At 36.6% G+C, this 21,717-nt stretch overlaps 1 protein-coding gene and 2 long non-coding RNA genes across 5 annotated transcripts in view; 2 read left to right on the forward strand and 1 right to left on the reverse strand.

Annotated features, from left to right (window-relative positions):
- PLOD2 (procollagen-lysine,2-oxoglutarate 5-dioxygenase 2) overlaps positions 1 to 6,768 on the forward strand; it is a 56,160-nt gene extending 49,392 nt beyond the window's left edge. The window contains exons 14-20 of one of the 2 annotated variants that reach the window (XM_067301840.1): positions 235 to 297; positions 1,906 to 2,019; positions 2,432 to 2,497; positions 2,906 to 3,010; positions 3,946 to 4,092; positions 4,311 to 4,436; positions 5,549 to 6,768. In XM_067301840.1, coding sequence (XP_067157941.1) covers positions 235 to 297; positions 1,906 to 2,019; positions 2,432 to 2,497; positions 2,906 to 3,010; positions 3,946 to 4,092; positions 4,311 to 4,436; positions 5,549 to 5,704 — 777 coding nt within the window. In that variant the 3' untranslated portion in view covers positions 5,705 to 6,768. The remainder of the gene's footprint in view (positions 1 to 234; positions 298 to 1,905; positions 2,020 to 2,431; positions 2,498 to 2,905; positions 3,011 to 3,945; positions 4,093 to 4,310; positions 4,437 to 5,548) is intronic. The other variant, XM_067301841.1, reaches the window with a different exon arrangement.
- An 8,553-nt stretch (positions 6,769 to 15,321) lies between these two features.
- Positions 15,322 to 19,872, reverse strand: LOC106485873 (uncharacterized). The gene is made up of 3 exons (XR_001292798.2): positions 19,746 to 19,872; positions 19,550 to 19,675; positions 15,322 to 15,720 (listed from the first exon to the last, which is right to left on the reverse strand). It is a non-coding gene; the product is annotated as an uncharacterized lncRNA (long non-coding RNA).
- The window catches only part of LOC136992621 (uncharacterized), an 80,795-nt gene continuing 78,692 nt past the window's right edge, over positions 19,615 to 21,717 (forward strand). Inside the window, exon 1 of one of the 2 annotated variants that reach the window (XR_010885022.1) lies at positions 19,615 to 19,694. This is a non-coding gene — a long non-coding RNA (uncharacterized lncRNA). The remainder of the gene's footprint in view (positions 19,695 to 21,717) is intronic. The other variant, XR_010885020.1, reaches the window with a different exon arrangement.

The following is a 21,717-nucleotide window of genomic DNA, read 5'->3' on the forward strand; positions in this document are numbered from 1 at the left end:
GTCTGGTACTTGCTTGTTTTTGTATTGCAGCAGATAAGAAGGGGCTGGTGAAAACAGCTTTGACATGTACATTATGAGCTTTGCTTGGAGATGCATGTTGTCTGTAAAGGCATATCAGCTTTTGGTCAAAGGCTGCTATTTCCCTAACGTAACTGTGGAAATCTAATAGTACTTGGACAAAGAGAAAGAGACTTTGTATCAGTCAACTGATGTGATGATTCTCCTTCATTTTAGACTTTACAAAGGGAAAAAGACTCCCCTTCTTCGGAAACATTCCATATGCTCAGACCCCCAAAGGTGTTGCTTTATTTATTTTTTATTCATTAGTTATTATTACATGCAGTATTATTCTACCACAGGAAGATCCTTCTCCTCTGTTCACTTACTCTCAGCAAAATACTGCGCTAGCTTTCTCTTCAGTCTTCTAAAGTTCAAGTTTTCACCAGGGACACGTTCTTCACGACCAGCCCAAAACTTAGAGAGGCTTGTCGTTCCCTCAGGGAGATTTCTCAGTGCTTCCTAAGTTCAGGTCCACGTTTTGAAATGTATGAGCGTAAGCATCTGGTGATCTGTGCATGAGTAGCTAAAACTGGTTCAGCAGTCCAAGAAAGGAAGGAGGGGGGCCTTGACTGTAAGTGATGATCATGTGTGCAGCAAAGTTGCTTCTCACTCCAAGTACATGGATTTAATCCAAACGTTCTGGCATATTTCCCAAGAGGATAAACTTTTCAAAGGATTTTTTTGTACAAATGGATTTTCCCCCATCTCCTCAAGACTTACAGTGGTATAAAATAGAATAAAACTCAAATCGCTAGCAGGTAAACCAGGCCCGGAGACCACATAGGGCAGGTGTGAAATCAGTGTCATTTAAAGCTGTTTTTCTTCTCCTGAACCCTCCTTTTTCTCCCTGCTGCAGCTACTTAATGATTTGGTTAGGGCCCAAAAATGGGCATATGTTTAACATAATCACTATCATTCTGACAATTTAACTCTTTTTCAGACAGAAGCATAGATAAAAGTAACAAAACGCCCAAATGGAAATGCGTTCATCTGCTGCAAATCTAAAAGTCACAAACAATTCTAAAATGAGGTTTTGGTCTGAAAAATAGTAAAATAAAAACAAACAAACTAAATTTCTTCTTTAAAAATAAAGTATTTTCTGCTATTATTTCTAATCAAGAGTTCTCTTAATATCTTCTGTTAATAGCTTGATAATAGAGCCATATCACAGCACACTTAATATTTTGCACATATTTTGCAATATTTGCTTAGGGGAGCACACTTCAAGTGCTCAGCTATTTTGTACCCTGGTCTGAATCTTATTGTGTGTTGTATTTGCCAATATCTTTTTATTTCAGGCTGATTCACCAGAAGGATCATGTAGTTAATACTGTGAAACATATTTCTTGTTCTGATTTCCATTAGCCCTTTCTCTGTTAGCTCATTCTTTCAGCATTTGATTGGAAACTAAACCTTAGATGATGATTTTCTTGTATGAGTGTTTTCAGTATGAGAGCAGGTACTTCCAGTATGTTAAACACTTAGTGTGGTCTGCTTTAGGTTTTATGGGGGGGAAAAATATATGTATTTCCTTTCTTTAAGTGTAGGTGGTTTTGCATTATGAACAACATATATTTTGGTTAATTTGCCTAGAAAATGAATTTAACTAAGTGTTTATATGTTAAAAAAAAAAAGTACTAGCACTAGACTGATTAGAATCAACCATTTGAAGATTTAAGATACTTGGAAGTAAAAATGAACAACTCATAGGTATAATATATATGTACAAGTGTGTGATCTTTAATAAAACAAGTGCAGGCATAAACAAACTCACAAACTTTTTTTAAATGTCATTTTTACTGAGATAGACAATTTTGCTAATGGCATTTTTTCTGTTTGGTATAGGGTGTTTTCATGTACATTACCAACAGACATGAATTTGGAAGACTTATTTCTACAGCCAATTACAATACCTCCCATTACAACAATGACCTCTGGCAGATATTTGAAAATCCTGTGGTATGCATCTAATTATTCATGAAAGAATTATTTTATTTTAAAAACTATGTTAAGGTTTCTGTTGTAAAGGACTTAGGATTTTATACCCTTTTCCTGGAGAACATCTATGTTTTTATTATGCAGTAAATACTGATCATGTACTAAAAGTTGCTCTCTACCACCCACTTAAGCCAATGAAAATGTATCATATCAACAAACCAACTGATGACCTGAGTAAGGAGTTGGAGATATGGCCCTAATGTAACAGGTCTCATGTTTTTGAGATGGTGGAATCCAGTTCATTTAGGGATATGAGAAATGTTTAATTTTCTCATACTTTCTGTAGAGCAAATGAATAGAATGTGAATTTATTTTTCTATCACTTTAAAGTGGAACAAATGAGATTTTAATATATCAAAATTATTCTTTTCAGGACTGGAAGGAGACCTATATAAATCCCAACTACTCCAAGATCTTCACTGATAATATAGTAGAACAGGTAGGTTATAAGTATTGTTAGAGAAAGACAAAGAGTTATTGTCTTATATAATTTGTGGGACTGACTAATAATAAATTGGCATACAGTAATGCTCTTTTGGTCTGTGGCTGTACACCTTTTGAGGTTTGGAGCAGAGCCGAACTTTTGCACTTCTGAAAATCAGATGAGAGAAGTCCAAAATGTATTTCCATCCACAACATGTTGTAGATCAAGAAAAAATTTAATTATTTAGATATATCTGGATTATGATTCAGAACAGAATAACTGATATTCTTTAGTGACTCAGAAAAGTGAAGAGGCCCTTGGCATGAGCTTTTTAGCAGTTGAAAATAAAAGGTAGCAGTAATAACTTAATCTCTACTGAAAGAAATGAACGTTGTTTGGGTTTTTTTGTTTGTTTTTTAATAGCCATGTCCGGATGTGTTTTGGTTTCCCATATTTTCCGAGACTGCCTGTGATGAATTGGTAGAAGAAATGGAACATTTTGGACAGTGGTCTGGTGGAAAACACCAAGTAAGTGTCAGCCTGTATAAAGAAGATGTTTTTATTAAGAGTGTAAATTTACACTAGTAAGTCATAGTGTACTACAATTCCAGCATTCCAACAATTTCTAATGATCTAAGACATCTGTTCTGCAGTATAAAATGCTTTATTTTGTCTACCACATAGTTTGTTGTTCAGCAGATTTGGAGACATTCCTCAGTTAACCTTGAACCAGCGAATTCGGACGCCAACAGCAGTGCAGGTCCCATAGCACTGCAGATCCACAACGGATAGCTGTTCATAATTGTTTAGAGAAGTTTTACTCCTTTATCTCTTCTGTACTGATTTGTCAGACTTGTCCCTCTAAACAGTCGCTCACAAACGTAATGAGCTATTGTGTTCATGTTTGCACAAAATTCAAAATGTTCATTAACTGTTGCTAAAATCAGAGTCCTAACAGGAAGGTGTGTCATATTCACAAACTCCATGTCCTGGAAATGAGATAAATTACAGCCATCGCGACTTCACTGCAGGGAGGAGCCTCCAAAGAGCCTTTTCTAACATACTTTTATCTTTACATTATTTTAGAATATTTATTGCCATAGCAAGCTGAAGGCCTGTATTCTGTTGATCTGATATAACTTGAGTTGCTTAGTTATTTTTATATCACAGTCATTAAAACTATTATCTAACTCAGGCTTACCTTCATGAAGTCCTTATATATGGGCAACACATGCAAATATTGACTTTCTAAAATCTTTCAGTTTCTTTTTCTTGTTACTTCAGCTTTTTTTTTTTTTCCCAGCAGCTAGCTGGGAAATAAATGTGCAGCTAGCTCAGATGTGCCTCCTGAGGCAGAGCTCTGTTGTAGTTTTGTGATTCTGCAGATTTCAAACAAGCCTGTGTAGAAGTGCCAGAAGCATTGCATGCTCATATTTCAAGGCTATTTATGGTGTTCTCATTAGGACAGCCGTATTTCTGGAGGTTATGAAAATGTGCCAACTGACGATATTCATATGAAGCAAATCGGACTGGATAATGAATGGCTGCATTTCATAAGAGAGTTCATTGCACCAGTAACACTAAAAGTCTTTGCCGGCTATTATACGAAGGTATGTGTTTAATATTATTGCAGGCAATTACTGCATGGAATGACTAATTCTAAGTATTTTATCAAATATATTCTATACTGTTGAGTTGGTGAGTTTATGTGCAACATGCCAATAATTGCAAATAAATGTTGTTTTGTTAACTCAGCTCTGATGAACAAAACCCCCATGTGTGACTTGGAAGTTCATGTGTTGAAGTCTGACTGTATATTTTGTTTCAGGGGTATGCTTTACTGAATTTTGTTGTAAAATATAGCCCTGACAGACAACGTTCACTCAGACCTCATCATGACTCCTCTACGTTCACAATCAACATTGCTCTCAACAAAGTAGGAGAGGACTTTCAAGTAAGTCTGCAACTTACTTATTGCAATAAAACATCTCTTTTTTTGAGTGTATAACATTTGTTTCCACACTAGACCCCAAATGGATATACTTAAAGACCACGTGGAAGAGGAAAAGATGTGCAGTAGAGATTGAAATATATTATTGCTCTGTATGTTTTGACAGATGCTAAATTTGCTCACTTGCAGATTGCAGGGTCCAAAACTATTAATGCAATCAGGCTGGATTAGGCAAATCATTTTGATGGAAGCCAAAAGTGGTGGGGGGCTGGGTATGGAAGGAAAACTTTGGACATATGAACTGTTTCACTTTTGACATTTTAGAAATGCTTCATTTTTTTTTATTGTGAAAAACAAGGGGTTTTTTTAGTTATTTCATATAGCCCTAAGTTGACCACAGCGGCTTCTTTTTACAAAATTGCTTTTTCAACTGACTCCTGTTTTAGTTCAGCCACAGAAACAAAATATTCAACCATATTTTTATTTATTTTTTCTGAGATATATTATTTCCTGCTTTGCTATTAATTGGTTCAAATAAAACAACCCCCAGAGTATGGAGATAGAAGGGACAGTGACAGTAATATCCAGCCTAGACTAGTAGAGCAGCTTGACCTGTTTTGCTTATAAGGGAATCTCCTATGTTATTCACACTCATATTAACACCCATAAGTATGTTCCTCAACCTCTTCCTTTAGAAAATACTGCTTCTGTTTGGAAATAACATCCAGGAAGACATTTAAGATTTATTTAAATGCTGTCCTGGATAGAGATGCTGTCTTAGAACAGGATCTATAAACATGATTTGCTACTCTCTGCTACCACCTGTAGTAATGTTATCTAAGGGCTGTTCAATAATATATGTCAGAATTGCTGCTTGAATTAATTGTTATACAGGGAATACTAAACCAAAATGAGGTGAAATCTCTATTATTGTAAATGCATGCCTGTTATGTATTGCTTTGAAGATGGAACCTTGTTAGTATGGATAGTAAAACTTACTTATTGTCAACAGCCTATTAATAACAGCAAAATATTTTAAGTTGTGGATAAATGAAAAGGAACTTATTCAAGTATAATGAAAAGTAAAAGATCTTTCTTTTAATCTTTTGTTACAGGGAGGTGGATGCAAATTTCTTAGGTACAACTGTTCCATTGAGTCCCCCAGGAAAGGATGGAGTTTCATGCACCCTGGAAGACTGACTCATTTACACGAAGGACTTCCTATCTTAAATGGCACAAGATACATTGCAGTATCATTTATTGATCCTTAATTTTATTTTTTTGCCCTCTTCAGTGTCAGTGTTTGATTCTTTACATAAACATTTATTTATAGTTTTCTTCCAGAAGATGGTGATAAAAGAAACTTTAAGTAACTGCTCCTAGACATCAAGATTACTTTTGACTAAAAGAATGGGGGGAAAAAAAAGGAAAAATGCTTTTAAATTGTTGGAGATTTTTCAATATCTGCTCTGAGCCTTGAGTCACAAAGTAAACGTGTCCTGCTTATTTTTCCATTCTGCTGTCTTAAAGAATGGGTAAGGAGGAAAAAGCATTTTATAATAAATCCATTTGTTGCAAGAAAATGCTAGATACAAAATTATTTGAAAAAAGTATTGTGGTTTTTATTCAGTAAAGTGACACAGCTAAAGTTGCGCGGTATGTATTTTTGATAACAGCCATTTAAAAAACCACAGCATAAAAACACTATCAAGTGAATCTCATATACAGTTGTTGGGGTTAAGCAATAATTCCATATGCGGGTATATACTTAATGGAACATCTCAGTAGCCTTTCTTTTTAATTCATTTGAAATACCAAAATGTGCAACTTTAGAAGAAAAATAAATTCATTGCAGAGATGGACTAATGATTATATAATTAAGCTAAGAAAAAAATATTTTTATCATTTGTTTTCAGAACTCATCGTGTTAAAAATTCACTTTTCTTCACCAAGTGTCCTTCATTTTAAATGAGTTATTTTTCTAAATATGTAATTGCACCCAACTGATACTGGAAATCTGATGTTTATTTTCAGAACACTGGTAAATTTTAATATCAGGATGTTTTATAAAGACAATTTTCTACTCTTATTTAAAATTACTTGAATTTTGTATCGGGAAAGTGAAATTGTGGAAGTCTCTCTTTTAAAACTAAGGGTTTCGACTTGCGATTTATTTTAAAGAAATCCGTTTAAAATATTCCTACTGTATCTACTGTTTGTAATTTAAAGAAACTTGAAGCAAACTAACTCAAAGTCAACCGTGCCAAAATGCACACTGTGTTGGAAAAACTTGTGAAAAATAAAGGGTAATTTTAAATTAATACAACAGGTTTTACTTGACTGCCTCAGGTAGCTTTTCTGCATATTGCTGTTGTCCTTGTAGAGATTATATTTACCAACAAATAATTTAAAAAGGAATTGTGGATATATTTCAATTGGTAATAGTTTCTCTTCGTGTTACCCATTTTCACCTTATTTTGGTTTGCTGCTGATATTTTCTTTTGTGAATTTGTGCCTATGCACAAAAACTCGCATTGCATTACGAGTGCCGGCAGCAAGAGGCACGCTGCTCATCTTCTGCGCCAACCTTCCTTTCCTGTATAGCAGAGGTTCTTTGGTGGTCTGAACAGTAGATCACTTTCCACCTGCTAATATTTGAAGGAGCTTTAAATTGCTTTTCCTAAACAGAAGCTTTATTCAGAGCTAAAAGATTGTGAAAGAATTTAAGGATTATTTTTATCCAAAATAAACAGGTTTGCTTATTTTCCTGTTCTGTTGTTTTGAGACTTAGGGAGTAACTGGGCTTAAAGCAGATACATCAAAATGTAGTACTTTTAATACTGTAGTAAAGTGGGCTGGTTTGAAAGGGAATGGCTTTTCACAAGAAATGCTTTGTTTTTTCTTTTCATTTCTCTTTACTTTGTCAACTTTCCTCCATTTCAGGTCAGTATATTCAGACTGATAAATTTATCCCGACTTTATTTCCATGCTTGAAACAGCCCTGTCTTAGTGAGCTTCCTCTGTGGATAGTCCCCTCTCTTCTCTGCCTGGGCTTCGGCAAACGTTACAGCTGAGAAAATCTTCAGGCCCTCAGAATGAAAGCAGCCTTTGTTAATCACCTTTTCTGAGAGTTTGCCTGTGGTCTGTAAGGCTAACTCAGAACACAATAATCTCTTTACCACTGGATCAGTTCAAGGCAGGTTAGTGTTGTGAGGAAGCTTTCTTGAAAAACTAGCGACACAAAAAGAAAATCCTTGAACACAAAACACGGGAAGGTTTTTTGCAGAATTTATTGCATAATTTGTAGGTTATTTGCTTATTTTTTGCTTCCGCATCACATTTGGTTTTCCTTTCTTTTTTTTTTTCTCTCAACATTTATTGATATGATGGCTTTACTTACTGTTAAATTTGCATGTTTACATTTATTAATTCACTCTGTCTGCTCTAATGGTATGTTTTAATGTGCTGCACGTTTCTTGGAGAGGAAAATGTGTTTGCCATGCTTAGGTTCACATTATGAAAATCCTCTCTTGTTTTATTTCTTTTGATGAAACATTTGCCAAGGTTAACAACTCCCTTTCAGCTAGGTGGGAATGCATACAGTGAACAACAGAGCCCTCATTCACTTCTTAGACATTGACAGATACCAGAAAAAAGTTTGTTATTAACAGTTCACCTGAATTAGTTCTGAAAGCTTTACTGTAATGTTAGTGTGTTAGTACAGTAGCTCATACAGGCTAAACTGAATTGCCACTAGTGGGAAATTATTTTTAATTTTCAGTAATTCTAAAGGAATTAAAAAGATAATAATTTTTTTTTGAGTCTTCAAACCAAGTTGGTTTCGGACATAGAAGATAAATACATCTGGAGGAAGGTAGTAGGCTTAATTCCACCAGTGTATGTGAGACCGTAGGAGTACAAGGACATAAAGGTGCTCTGCAACAAATGAGACATTTGTAAAGTATCTGACCTGTTTTGCTTTCACCTAGCTTTATTTTTTCACTGGTAAATACTTGCATCTGAGTTTCAGTGGTTTGGATAAGAGGAGGGAGAGCAGGATATGGGCAGGAGAAAATTCCTTACATTTTTTAACCAAATGGAGTGAATATAGTTTTGGAGGTCCCCCCCCCCCTCTATTTTTCATATTCATAGACTACTCTGACTCTCTAATACTCCTAAATAATGTTCAGGGCATTCAGTAATATTTTTACACATTTAGTCATCTTTAACATTACTGTGCAACAACAAACTTCTAATATGTATTTGTCTTCATTTTCTTCCAAAGTTTTACCATTCCATTGTTATGGTGAGATGATAGGAGTAAGACCGTGATAAGCCTAAAAGAAAGATGGATTTTCAGTGAGGCATTAATAATGGCATTGAGTTGACTGTTTTTTTTTTTTTTTTTTTTGTAATGGCTTTTCTCCCCATTTTATTTTATTTTTGGAATAAATGTTAATTCTACAAACAATAGCCTTTCTTTTACAGTGTGTAAGGAATAAGGAGATAAAGATATTTAAAGAGGGAAGAGTCTAGAAAGGACCCCTTAGCATTAGTTTTGTTTATATTTTTCTGTTTGAATGAGTATGTCCAGATATTTCTTTTAAGCTACTGCAATGAGGTTTTGTTTGTTTGTTTGTTTTAAAGAATTCATGCATTTCAATTCTTTTGATTTGTTTCTGATACAGTCTTCACTGAATTCAGTTGCGAAAGCAGTAAGGATTGCTTTGAATCTTCATTCCTTGACTCATCACTTCCTTGCATGGAAGAGTAGACATCTTTACTGTTTTTGTTAGGTAACTGTGTTCCCAACCACTATCTCAGGAGTCCCCTTTGACTGAGGTGTCTGAGAAATGACTTGGTTTTTTTGCTGTTTTTTTTTGATTGTATAGCAAAGCCTGGATTACGGGGCAAAGCCTTTATAAAATACATGCTTAGAGTTGATATTGGCAGGTCGAAAGGGAACCAAGCAACACCTAATTTATGCTAGCAGAGTTGCTAACTGTGTAGTTCCAGTCATGACTAATTCATTGAGGACCCTCAAGAAGCCCCTGTTGTTCTCTTCCTTTTTTTTAGCGTGCTGCCAAGACGATTACTCTCTGACAGCAAGTTAGTATCAAGCCAACAGTAAAAGCGAAATGAGAGTCAATGGTACAGGGTTTTCCTTGTACCCAAAAGGTGGAAGAGTCATTTCAAATTGTTCTCCAACATGGTTTCCCAGAGTCCTTCTTTATCTTGAGTATCAAGTTATTCTGAATCTAACGAAGCAGATATTTCTCTTTGACAGTAGCAAAGAACGGTGTAACATTACCTGTTTTCAAAATCCAGTTCTTATATGCAACTCGAACATTAAACACAATTGGAAAAAGATGCCTTTGTCATCTTCAATGGAACATTTTATTTATGACAGTTGTATTCTTTTTTTTTTTCCTATAATTTTATTACAGTTTGATACATGTCATAAGATCTGTTTAACTATGTTCAGCTTACAGGATGATGGTTATCCTTTAGGGTACTTTGTGGGGTGGAAATGAGAAGGGGATGGATCAGTTTTCAGAAAACCTCAAAATTCACCCCACAAAATTGCTTCTTTGACCAGCTGTTGGCACAGATCTGTACAGCGTGTTCTGAGGAGCAATGGACTTCCTGACCTGCTGCTAAGGTTGCTAAATGTAGAGGGAAGATTGTCATCTTTTTCTTGGTAATTTATTGCTTTTGGAAAGTTAAACTTCTGGATTGAAATTCAGTTTTTTTCTCTAGAAAAGCTGTTTTGGCTGTGTTTAAAGCAATGTCCCATGGGGTTGTTTTGTACAAGAATCTTCTGTGAGATAATCTAACCAAACAAAATGTGGTCGAGGTACTTAATAATAAGAGGCAACAGTTCAAAGGTGGGGTTTCACTCGGCTTAGTTACAACCTCTGGTGTCAGTGCAAATTTGGAAGTCACAGAGTTGAAAGTCTGGTCTGCGTGATGAATGTCAGTCGTGCCACAGGCAGCGCTTCAGAGCAATGCTGTGCCAGGTAGGTAGTGGAGAAAATTTTCCTTTAAAGTCTTTCTTGTGTTCTGAGTCTCGAATATTGTCCCCTCTGTGCCTGCCTGTGCTGCCTGCTACTGGTTTACAATTGTTGAATGTCTCCGTGTATGATGTCATGTAGTAACAAATTTATTCAGGAATTAGTCATCTGGCTTGAAACCAGAACATTTTTATTTCCAAGAATTTTGATCTGGTGTGAAAAGAGCTGCTCAAATACTAATGGCTTTGCACCACTTTATTTCCTCCCTTTTGGAGGGGATGGAGGGGGAGAAGGGGAAAGAGAGAGGAGGAAGGAAGCAGATCATATTTAGTATAAGCTACTTTCTTATCCTGACATCTGATTTAGTACAGACTGGGCATGAAAATGTTGCATTTTCATAGCTTCAGCTGGAATGGCAGTTAGATCAATACTTAAAACCCATGAGATGTTTTACAGTGCTTTAAGGCATCAGGACCTACTCCTCAAAGTAGTCACAGTTAATACTTCATATTTTAAGCTTTCTCTTGACTTAGGTTGCTAATCTCTCACAGTATACATTCCTCCTGATATGTGAAGATAAGGTTTGCAAGTTTACTTTTTCCTTTAAAAAAGTCTTTGTTTTTAGAGCAATAATTTTCTTTTTTAAATTAGAAAAGCATTTTTTTTTTCCAATCATATAAGGTAAATAGTCCTCTCTATGTAATACAGCAGCAGGACTAGAAGAATTACTGCTTAGGTCTTGGTTGCTTAAAGTGCCTTGGTGACAGGTAACAGTAGTATGTTGTTTTTCTGCAAGAGAAAAGTGTGCTTGACTTCTGTCCTTAATGTTGGAAAGAGATGTCTTTCTCCATCTTCTTAGGGTAGCAGAAAGGATGGAGAGATGGAGTCAGTGAGGGTACCTGAGAGAGACAATTTTATTCTGTTCTAGGCCCTGGCTGCACTCAGCACAATGTTTACAGAGAAGTTATTTTTTGCCACTGTAGTTGGATCTGGCTTAGTTGCTCCCTGGGGACCTGATGCATATAGAGAGCTTGGAGAAAACTGATTGTGCTTTGTAAGGATGAAATCTTTGGGTATTTTAGCTCTTGAATTCTAGGAAGTCTCTGAGCTTACAGGAGATGTGATTTTCTTCTACCTGGAGACTTCTAACTACTTGAGCACAGCAGTAACCAAAGGCATTTCTGCAAGAGATGTTACCCCTTACCAAGTTTTAGGTCCCAAAAGCACAAGGACATTAACAACTTTTTAAAGGAAGGTTCACAAGCACGATGTAGGCACAATGCATGAAAATTTTAGGCATAAAGAATTAGGTACAGGCGACTAAAACCCAATTTTTATCTTCTGAAATATGGGGTAATCTTAATGGTATGTGGCCTGGTGCACAACAGAACAATGAACTGCTGGCACAGACAAATTTAGAGACTGGTCTTCTCTGAATTGCTTTCGTAAACTCTGATTCACCAGAGAAGATGAGCTATTTGAAATGTTTGGTCATTATTTAAAACATACCACGTAAAGTATGGCAGGCATCCAAGACCTTGGTACAGTAAAACAGTGTTTTGCCTTAAAACTTAGTTTCATACTCTTTCAGAGCTGTCTTTACTATGTTGTCATGAATTACAGAGTGGAGATCTTTATAGCGTTACTTGCAATAAGGGAAGCTTCTTAATTCTTGCACTTCAGTCATATGCATTAATCAGCCTGAGAGCATTTTGAATATTTGAGGTATGAACATTTTTGTTCTCTTAGACCGCTTTGTCCATCCCCTCGTCAGGCATATGTGCGCACATCGCTTTCCATCCAAACTATATTCCCTTTGCATGTCTCATGTTTGCCAGATGCCAGCTTTCCAACTGGGACAAAAAGTGTGGGTGGCAGCCTATTTTTGCATATACTCAGGCAGGACCAAGGAAGGCAGAGACAGGGGACCCTTATTTTAAAATGTTTCGGAAATCTAAAATTTAACTGTTTCTTATGTGGTAATGAAAGATGCCTTAGCATCAGAACCAGTGAGTTAATATATATCGAGGGTATGACTGACATATGCTTCTATACACAGCATAGAGGTTACTTTCCGATAAGTTCATCATAGTTTATACGGTCGCTGGGGAGGAGGATGCAGCATCTCCCTGATCCTCCAGAAGAGCTTTTCATTGGGACCTGCAGAGTCACTGGCAGCCTTTGGAGCAGGTAGCTGCTGAGTGGTTCCACCATTACGGCAGCTATTTGGTGAGGTTTATTCATCTTTCTCCATCTCCTCACCCATCGTTGTGTTTGTGCATATGTGTGCACACACAAACACAGGCTTGGTCTTTTCCATAGCCTGGTTTTATCTTGGCCTTGTTCTGCAAAGAGGATTTTTCTCATTGTACTATTCAGCCTTGAAAAAAGGGTTTCCCTTGTTCTGAAAATTATGGAGCACAGAAGAATGCACAGGTAAGGTTTGATTTTTCTCTAAATGTCACTGACAACAAAGGGAATAGGAACATTTCATGAATTAATTATCAATAATATTAGAAGTTGTTCAAATGACAGAAGTAGGAAAATGAGATCCTCTTCAGTTGAACAAGAAGGTAAGATAAATGCTGTATGTTTTTCATCATTAGATAGACATAATTTACCTGCAGTTCTTCCATGTAGACGTGGAAGATTGAATAGAGATATGAGTGTGTTTCAAAAACAAGTATGCAGGTGTTCTTGAAGTGTTGTTTGAGCAAATAAATGGAGCTGTTCTTGGCAAGTTGGTCCCATTCTTATTTACTTCCTGTCTGAAAGGAACAAAAACACATTATGGAGCTGTAGCACCATTCAAACGCTGGAAAGCAGAAGCTCGTAAAAAAAATGGTTCCACTGCAGAGAAGAGGAAAATTTTGCAGCCATTAAGACATCAGAACTACTCCCTAAGTGAAGTATTTTATGACCAGAACTCTGTGGAGGCACTTTAGGAATGTTGTCAAAATACCACAGCCTATTTTTATGTTTGCCAAATTTAACTTTCTTTAAAAATAATTCTAAAAAATGAATGGGAAGGGCTCCTGGCTGTAGACATTCTTCCTGAACGGTTCTTTTTATGCACATGTCCAACCAAAATTATGTGTGATATCATAAAGCATAGCTATTCAAAAATAAGACCAGGTTTCTAACCTATTCATCACTTCTTAGCTGAGAAGTCCCACTGCACACAATATTGCATGTAGCTCTAATGCATAACAGGTCTTATACCTGGCATAAAAGTCTACAGCAAATAAGTTATTCTCTGTTACTAGAAATAATAGACAAATATAGAGACAAACATTCTTCAAAGAATTTCATGCAGTAATTTAAACTGACTGCTTTTGTTCATGCAGGTCATTGACATAGATGCTAATCTCACTGGCTTCAGCTACAGCAAGTTTGCACGTACAGCTTCAAAGTGTCCTTTGCCTGCAAGTACCTAGGAGTTTGCAAAAGATTTATACCTAAAGTGCTAATACATTTACTTCCTGCAAAACTGATGGCACTCTTTTATATTGAGGTCAACGGGTTGAGGGGATATGCTGGAGCTTGTTAAATCTTGAGCGGAGGGGAGGGGAGTAGGGTAGTTCTTTTTATTGGAAGAGCCATTGAACAAGGAGGCTCCAGATGAAACGAGTGGGAGCCAGGTGGAAAGCAGGGGTGCTTTCCCACACAACGTGGAGTTAAGGTGCAGATGCTCAAAGTATACTGGAGCAGATTGGCAAAGTTCATGGAGAGAAGTCCACTGAGGGCAGTCAACCCACACCTTGAACCGCTGGTGTTTGGGGGGCTGCCTGGGCACAGTTTTGCTATATTACACCCTGTGGTGGTACTCTTGCCCAGGTGACTACCTCTGAGCACTGCTGGCGACGGGATCCTGATGCCGCGTGACCGCTCGTGTGGTCTCTTCTGCAACTCCAAAGTCTGAGAAATGTTTTGCAAGGAAACGGAGGAGCTGCTGCGCTGTTCTTATTTCCCTTAGGTTTGGGAAAGTGCGGAACATTTCTGAACTAGCTATCCAGGCAGTTCTCTCTCTGTATCTGCCATGCATCCGGAAGTGAAAGCCCTGACTACCCTTTATCTATGCAGACACGACGGAGCAAGCTGGAATGAGAACGATCTGCTCCCGAGGCTTCCACATGCGCCAGTTTGTGGCCAGCTTTGCTGTCCTTCAGGTCTCAGGCCAAAAAAAATAGAAATGCGGTCAGTAAGTACAGAGGTTTTGTCTACTGAAAATCTTTTCACTCAGGGCACCTTTCACTTCATTAAACTTGCATAAATCATTGCAGATGGCAGTCCTCTTTCACCAACACTTGCAAGACTGACGGGTGCTCAGTGGAAAAATATTTTTATTGAAAAACTTCTATACAATTTGAGTGAAGATTTAATAAAAATCCTGCAGATCTGAGTGGATTTCCTAAAAATATTAAATAAAAACTTGCTTTTCTTGGATGTGGGGGTGAAGTTTAAGATGGATCTAAAATGGAAGACAGGTTGGGGTATATAGCAGTGTTTGGAGTTAAACTTGAAAATTAATTTATAGTTTAAAGAAAGAGCTGGGAAGAGGAACATACTCTTAAATTTGTGTTGCTTTTAATGATATCTTAATAATATATTAACTATGTCATATTATGATGTCCTATTAATATTTTATTGGCAAAAATTCATTTTCTATAAATACATTTTTCAAAATAAATTCTTTTTTTTCTGGGCTGTTTTAGTCTCTTCTCAGAGGTTTTCTCGAAGAATTTAAATCAACTTTGATTTAGATAAAGATGTTTGGTTTTCAATTTGGGGGCAAAATATTTCATAATGTCTTATTATTTATTTATGAAGCTTTATTGCCAGTATTTGAGCAAAAACTGTTTGCAAAATATGCAAAAAAAAAAAAGCTTTTTAATTTGAAAAAAGTCCTAAGTTTCTAAGTTCTAACAGTTTTAAGTTTGCCTGGGCTCTTTCCATCTGCTGTTGGAAACCCTTCTGTTGCTTTTCCTGACTAAGCTACATCTTCAGGACAAATAATGCAGTTGCTGAACAGAAGATTATTATCTCAAAAGATGCAGAAACCTCTCCTGGCTGTTACAGTTGAGGCTTCAAGGCTACCTTCTCGGTGTACGTGGGAGACTGAAGCTTTTTCTCTTAATATCTTAGAAGTCAAGCTCGAGCTCTTGGTTTCTGATACATTTCTCTCTCATCAACCCGTAAGAGCAACTGTAGAGTAGCACCAAGGCTTGATGGACGTCCCCGCAGAGGCACTGAGACCTGAGGAAGCAAGGCCCCTGGAAGAGAGAAGGTTGGTAATTTACTTTGTGTGTTTTTTTTAATTGCACTGATTTGGGTTGTTTTACTAAACTGGATTTTTTACTTGGGGAATGAGGTAAGGAAGATTATGTAGTTTCTGAGTGATGTAAATCTTTAATAGAACTATAGAAATGAATGTGTTAACACATAACATGTGAAAACGTAACGCTTTGAGGTAAGTAGGTAAAATACATAATTTGAGAGTGAACATATAAAGAAATTCCTGTTGACAAAGTATAGCCAACATGTAAAAGACTGAGGATGAAAGAGGTCTGCAGTAAGAAAATTATGTTCTGGGCTGGAGATGCCCTTACAAATATATTTGATTTCATTAGAGAACAGAGCAAAATATGTGCAGAGTAAAACTGCAGCTCTACTCACACAAACGGAATTGATCTCATAAGGCTGAAAAATGTTTCCTGTCTTCATTTTCACAAAGAAACTTTAGGGAAGGGTACCCATGTGCTTTTTATTTCTGTCCTTTCTAATAGCAGTAAGTTGGGTAAATATGAGCAAACCTGTGGCAGGTCAGCAAACTGATGCTGTCTGTTGCAGAAATTGAGCAAAATGGTGAAGACTGGTGGAAATACCATAAAATTTGAAGGTGGCAGAAATGAAGGTATTTTACTAATTTAAGCATCAGACCATTACACTTTTGTACCTGCTAGTCTCCTGTGATACAAATTGTCCACAGTTTTCCTTGTGGGGGAGGGGGGAATCCTGTAAGTTGTTTTTAACTCTTTCTAAATCTAATAGTTTGGAAAAAGTGGTAAGACCCTGGTTTATCCATCCTTTTCCAGCTCAACAATTAGCAAATGAATCATAAGACTGTGATGGACTCTACCTAGGGATACTGGTATAGAGATTTCTCTTGTTCCTGAACATTTATTTTTATATATTAAATTTGCTCCTCATTTGATTGGACATCATTTTCCCTTTCAGTCCAAGAAGGAAATCTTATAGCCTGATGCTCAGAGCAGAGAATATAACAGTATATGCTGGAGCAATGTGGATTCTGTACTTCTTCAATGCAGGCTAAGAAAGAACACAAACTATTACTAGGAACTCTGTAACTGGAAAATGATAGCTTGATAGAAATAAGAAAAAAAAAAAAAAAAAAGGCTTCCTGAAAGCAAGGCAGGTTTAGCTAGTGATTTCACTTGGGCTAAGGCTTCATCCTTTTAAGATTTAGTACATGCAGCCCAAAGTGGGAAGAAAAGATAAGATAGCTCTTATTTGTACATAATACTACTGTATAGTTATTTACATTTTATAAGTTGGATTTTATCTTTCCCACATGTAAAAGTGCTGCTTCTGCTGTTTCTCTTCTGAAGTGTTTATCTTCGAACTGATGATTTTGTGTGTAGTATGCTATCTTGGAGTGCTACTTGTTTACTTTAAAGACAAAAACAAAGGAAGCTTTCTTGTACTTGAATGTCTTCCACAGAATATTTCCCCATGAAAAGTTTTCATAGCAAGCTTTACTGGATTTTTATCTTTTCATTTTTAAACCTCTAAGAAGAGATAAAAAGTGTTTATTGCTAATCGTAAGAATGTTTTCGTTTTGCTAATGAAGCTTGCAGATTCAAAAAAAACTACTGAAGAAGATTGGCTTGGGTTTCAGTTTTGCTTTTCACAAGGGAAGAAACAAAACCTTTTTTTTTTTTCTTTGACAATGGTGCCAACTGATCAAGTAAATCTTTCTTCACACACAAGAGATTAGTCTCATACCAGTGGAAAAAGTGTAAGGCAGCGGAATAGAGGAAGCCGGTGACCAGCCCTGTATAACATGTTCTACCATTAATGAACCAAAAATAACATTAAGTATGGTGCCTTTTTTCAATCTGGTTGGCAGGCTATAATGAACAGTGTTTCTGCTGTCATTTGCCACTTCATCAGTGTTTCGGCTGACAAATGACAATTATTCATAAGACAACTAATAGGAACTCTTAGAGAATTTTCCTTTTTAGCTACCTTATGCTTACTTCTTGTTATGTTTTCTTGCCATCTGCATTTAAATGAATTTGGTACATTACTTTCTGGCTTCACTGTGTTACTTTGTGTGCATTGCATGGTGGAATGTTTCATGATGCAAGTGGAATATTAAGATATGGCATTTTTCCATAATTTGTGCCAATTTCTTTCTTGAATCTAATATTTTCTGAAAAGCCTGTGGTCCACTGGTAAGGCGATTACAGAAATACCTGCAGTCCTTCCTTTACCACTCTATTAAACCATTCACTTTTTTTTCAAATTCCTGGAAACTGGTTGTAGATAAAGAGCTGCTTTTTGCATTCCCACCTGGCTTTAGCACAACATGTTGGTAGCCCTCTGTGTATAGTGAGCCTTGATAAAGAGAATATTCATCCTTTTCAGCTAGCTTCCCAACCTCCTAAGTTTTGAATTATGAATGTTTTCTTTGTAGTGAAGCGTTGTAGGAACGGAGAAAACACTCCGAAGGCCCAGCCAACACCATTGGCAGTATAAATAGTACTTAAATATGAAGCCTAGTTTATGCATGGTATGCTTCTCCAGAATCTAGTTCCTCTCATTGTTTCCATCTCTCCTTCGGTTCAGAAATAAATGTATTCAACCCAAAAGCCAAATAAAACTTCCCTTGCATAGACACTGCATAGACTTGCATAGACACTGAACTGACTGGTTTGCACAATGTCAGGTTTGTATTTATCTGTTGGCCAGGAAATTATATGAAGAAGCATCATAAGTGAACTAAACTGCTGCCCTCTGCAAATTGGAGTACACTGTGCTTTGGTAAAGTCCACACACATGAAGCTCAAAGAAAGCCCTCTGCAGTATTTAATGGTGCTTGTTACTCATTTTCTCTGGAAGTTGGGGCAGAAAGCTATTAAAAATCTCATAAATTCACTAAACTTGAACCAAGAACAGTAATAGTAAGAAGAAATGTTTATAATTTGGTAATAAGTCTCGGGTATTCCCGTGATAACATTATGGCTGCTAAGCTTCTTGCTATTTATTCTGCTAGCCTGGGTATATATATTGAATAAATATATCACAACAACATAATCTTATTTTAATTCATTTGCTGGTTATTTCTTGCAAGTTGCTCTAAAAGCTCTGTTAAATAAAAAAGAAGTAACGGTAATTTTAATTTTCATGCAATGAAAATAGCACTGTGTATGGACAATAAAATAATGAGATCTATTTTTGGACCATGCCTGCAAATTGCACATCTGCACATCTGATTTCTGTTTCTTCTTGAAAATTACCTTTGTCAATTTAATTCCATGGTATGTCTGTTCTACAAACTCCCTTCTGTAATGTGCTGGGGAGGCCAAAGTATTTAATCTGGTTAATAAAAGCATGAGCAAACAGAGACAGTGAAAGAAAAAATGCTTTGCCTTATGTATGTACCTTTTCCCTGAAAAGTAGAAGGTGAAGATAAAATAGTGCCATCATACTCTGTCTGCCATCCTGTGGTCAAAATAGAACTTTACAGATGCTTATTAAAGAGGAAAGGGTCTTAGTATTAAGAATTAGGATAGAGATAATAGCTGCAAAAATACTTAATCATAACAGCTAAGATGCAGTTTTAGAATTCAAGTCTAGATTTTCTTAATACATACACTTTCTGGATAGCATGTGTTTATGGAAACATGGAAAATGCATGCATACCCACATTTTTGGTAGTAGTTGCACAGTATAACTCGAGAGGATGAACTAGCATCTGCTAATAGAGCAGTACTTATATAGCCTTTCATCTAAATGCATCAGTGTTTTGTAAGTAGACAGGAAAATTGAAGCTCAGAAAAACTGATTCGTTCATACCATTTGGCAACGGATCTGGGAAGAGCCTGCAGGAGTCTGGGTTTGCAGTCTTGGCCTGGACCTCCAGAGGAATGAATCAGTAGCCAGGAGAGCGTCAGTGATTCATCCGTCGTCCTGCTCAGCAGCCTGCAGAAAGCAGCCTTCGGTGAGTCTGGGGGCGGCAGGACGGGAGGCGAGAGCGCGGGGAGGGACATACCTCAAATACCAGACAGAGCTCTTGGCCAGCTCGACTCACAGAGCAAAAAGTAAGAGAAATTTTCCCAACGAGCTGATGTCTAGTGTGGGATCTCTCTCCAGTCCTATTCTGCTCCTTTCTAAAAATGTCTTCTGGTATGAAACCAAAACCTCCCAGACTGCAGCAGCCAAGAGCAACTCCAGTTGGTCCAAAGCCTCTGGAGCACTTCTTCCCTTCTCTCTTGTCTTGCCTGCAGGGAGCGTTTCGCCTCCCTGCTTGATGCAAAATCACTTGAACACGTGGGATTTATGTGCTTGTTTGGCATTCTGATGAAATGTGTGCAGTTCAGACTTTTATACTGTTGTTTGAATATTAATAACATATAGGACTATGCTAATACATGATGAAGGAAATAACTTGATTATTGGTTTCCTAGTTGTTGATTTGCCTTTTCACTGTGGTGGATGTGGTAGGCCTGAGATGTCTGGGAGATGGGGACCCTTTTCCAAGCCTTTTTGCTAATTATTTGTGCATGAGGGATTAACTGTCATTTTCTGGAACTGAAAGTAAAATTTATTATGGTTTCTTTGAAATCACTTACTGTTCCAAAAGTTGAAACCCTGATGGTTTTGTTTTGATATCTTCAGTTCTTAACAAACCAAAGTCAGATATTTTGACTGCTGACATATATGGTTGCTTGTCAGAGCTAAGTAAAAGCAGAGTATAGAACTTTAAAAATATTTACACCAAACCATTTCTTTAACAAAATTTTAACATAAATGTTTTTTGATAGACAGTACCATTTTTTTATCAGCTCTAATATGATGGGTTTGCCTATTTATTTTACTCAAGTAAGAAAAAGTTAAATGGAGACACTTGTGCTTTAGTGAGTGGCTTAGCTAAGTATGTGGTCTGCAGGCTATAGAGAGAAAGTCAAAATGGAAAAATGAATCTTATTTGAATTTGAATCTTTGAATCTTAAAACTGTAAAATGCCTGGGCTATTACGTTTTATAAATATTCACTGTTAACAATAGCAGAACCCTGGAGTAAATCTTGAGCCGCTGACTGTGATAGGGCCAAGATTTCACTCTCTAGCTCACAAATTTTCTGTTGGCTAAGTTCAATTGCTCCAATGTAATTTTGTTGTCAAAGGAAGCCATTATCAGGAGAAGAGGCAATTTCTTAGTGACTAAAGCCAGATTGATTTTTTTTTTTTTTTTTTTTTTTTGGATTAGAATTTGAATTTACTGGTGAGATGGATCAGAGAATACAACCGTAGAATTGTTTTCTTATTAGAGTTAACTTTCTCATCAGTATGAACTGAGGACTTAGGGTTTTGAACCACACAGAGCCTTTCCACGCTGCAGGATTTCCTTTTTAGATTTGGTGAGTAGGAATAGCACTTTAAAAATATTAACTAGAAAATAAATAAATTCCTAATTACCCTATTTAGGTAAGTCTTTATTTTGTTTGGTTGCTAGTTATGGTTTTGCTCCTTCTAAAGACTTAATGCACTAGAAACCAAAGGGCTATAAAGGATTAAGAACCTTCTTTCCTATAAGAATGCAATATATAGCAAGTATCTGTTAATAATCCAGGGACTTATGTGGTTGCTTATACTGAGTCAAGTTAAAACAGACATTTGAGACAGGGGAAAGAACAGCTTTCTTTAAAAAGAAAGCAGGTTACCAGAAATATAAAATTATATCTGGCTGCATTTGTGTCACATATCAGCACTTTTACAAGCATATCACCATTCTTATCTTCACCAAATGAAACACTGGAGTCCTTGTTTATCCTACAGTACTCTTCTATCATGGCCAGGCTTTCAGCTTGGTAAATCATGCTATGTTTATCTTAAGAGATTGTTCTTGGCCAGGATTGAATACAGGACTGACAAACCAGATAGTTTTGAAAGTATGGAGCAGTTCTGGAGAAAACAGGATTTCATCATGTTGGTGGAAAGTTTAGAAATTCAAAGCAGACTCCAT

Source organism: Apteryx mantelli, chromosome 9, assembly GCF_036417845.1.
Source record: "Apteryx mantelli isolate bAptMan1 chromosome 9, bAptMan1.hap1, whole genome shotgun sequence".
Taxonomy (NCBI): domain Eukaryota; kingdom Metazoa; phylum Chordata; class Aves; order Apterygiformes; family Apterygidae; genus Apteryx; species Apteryx mantelli.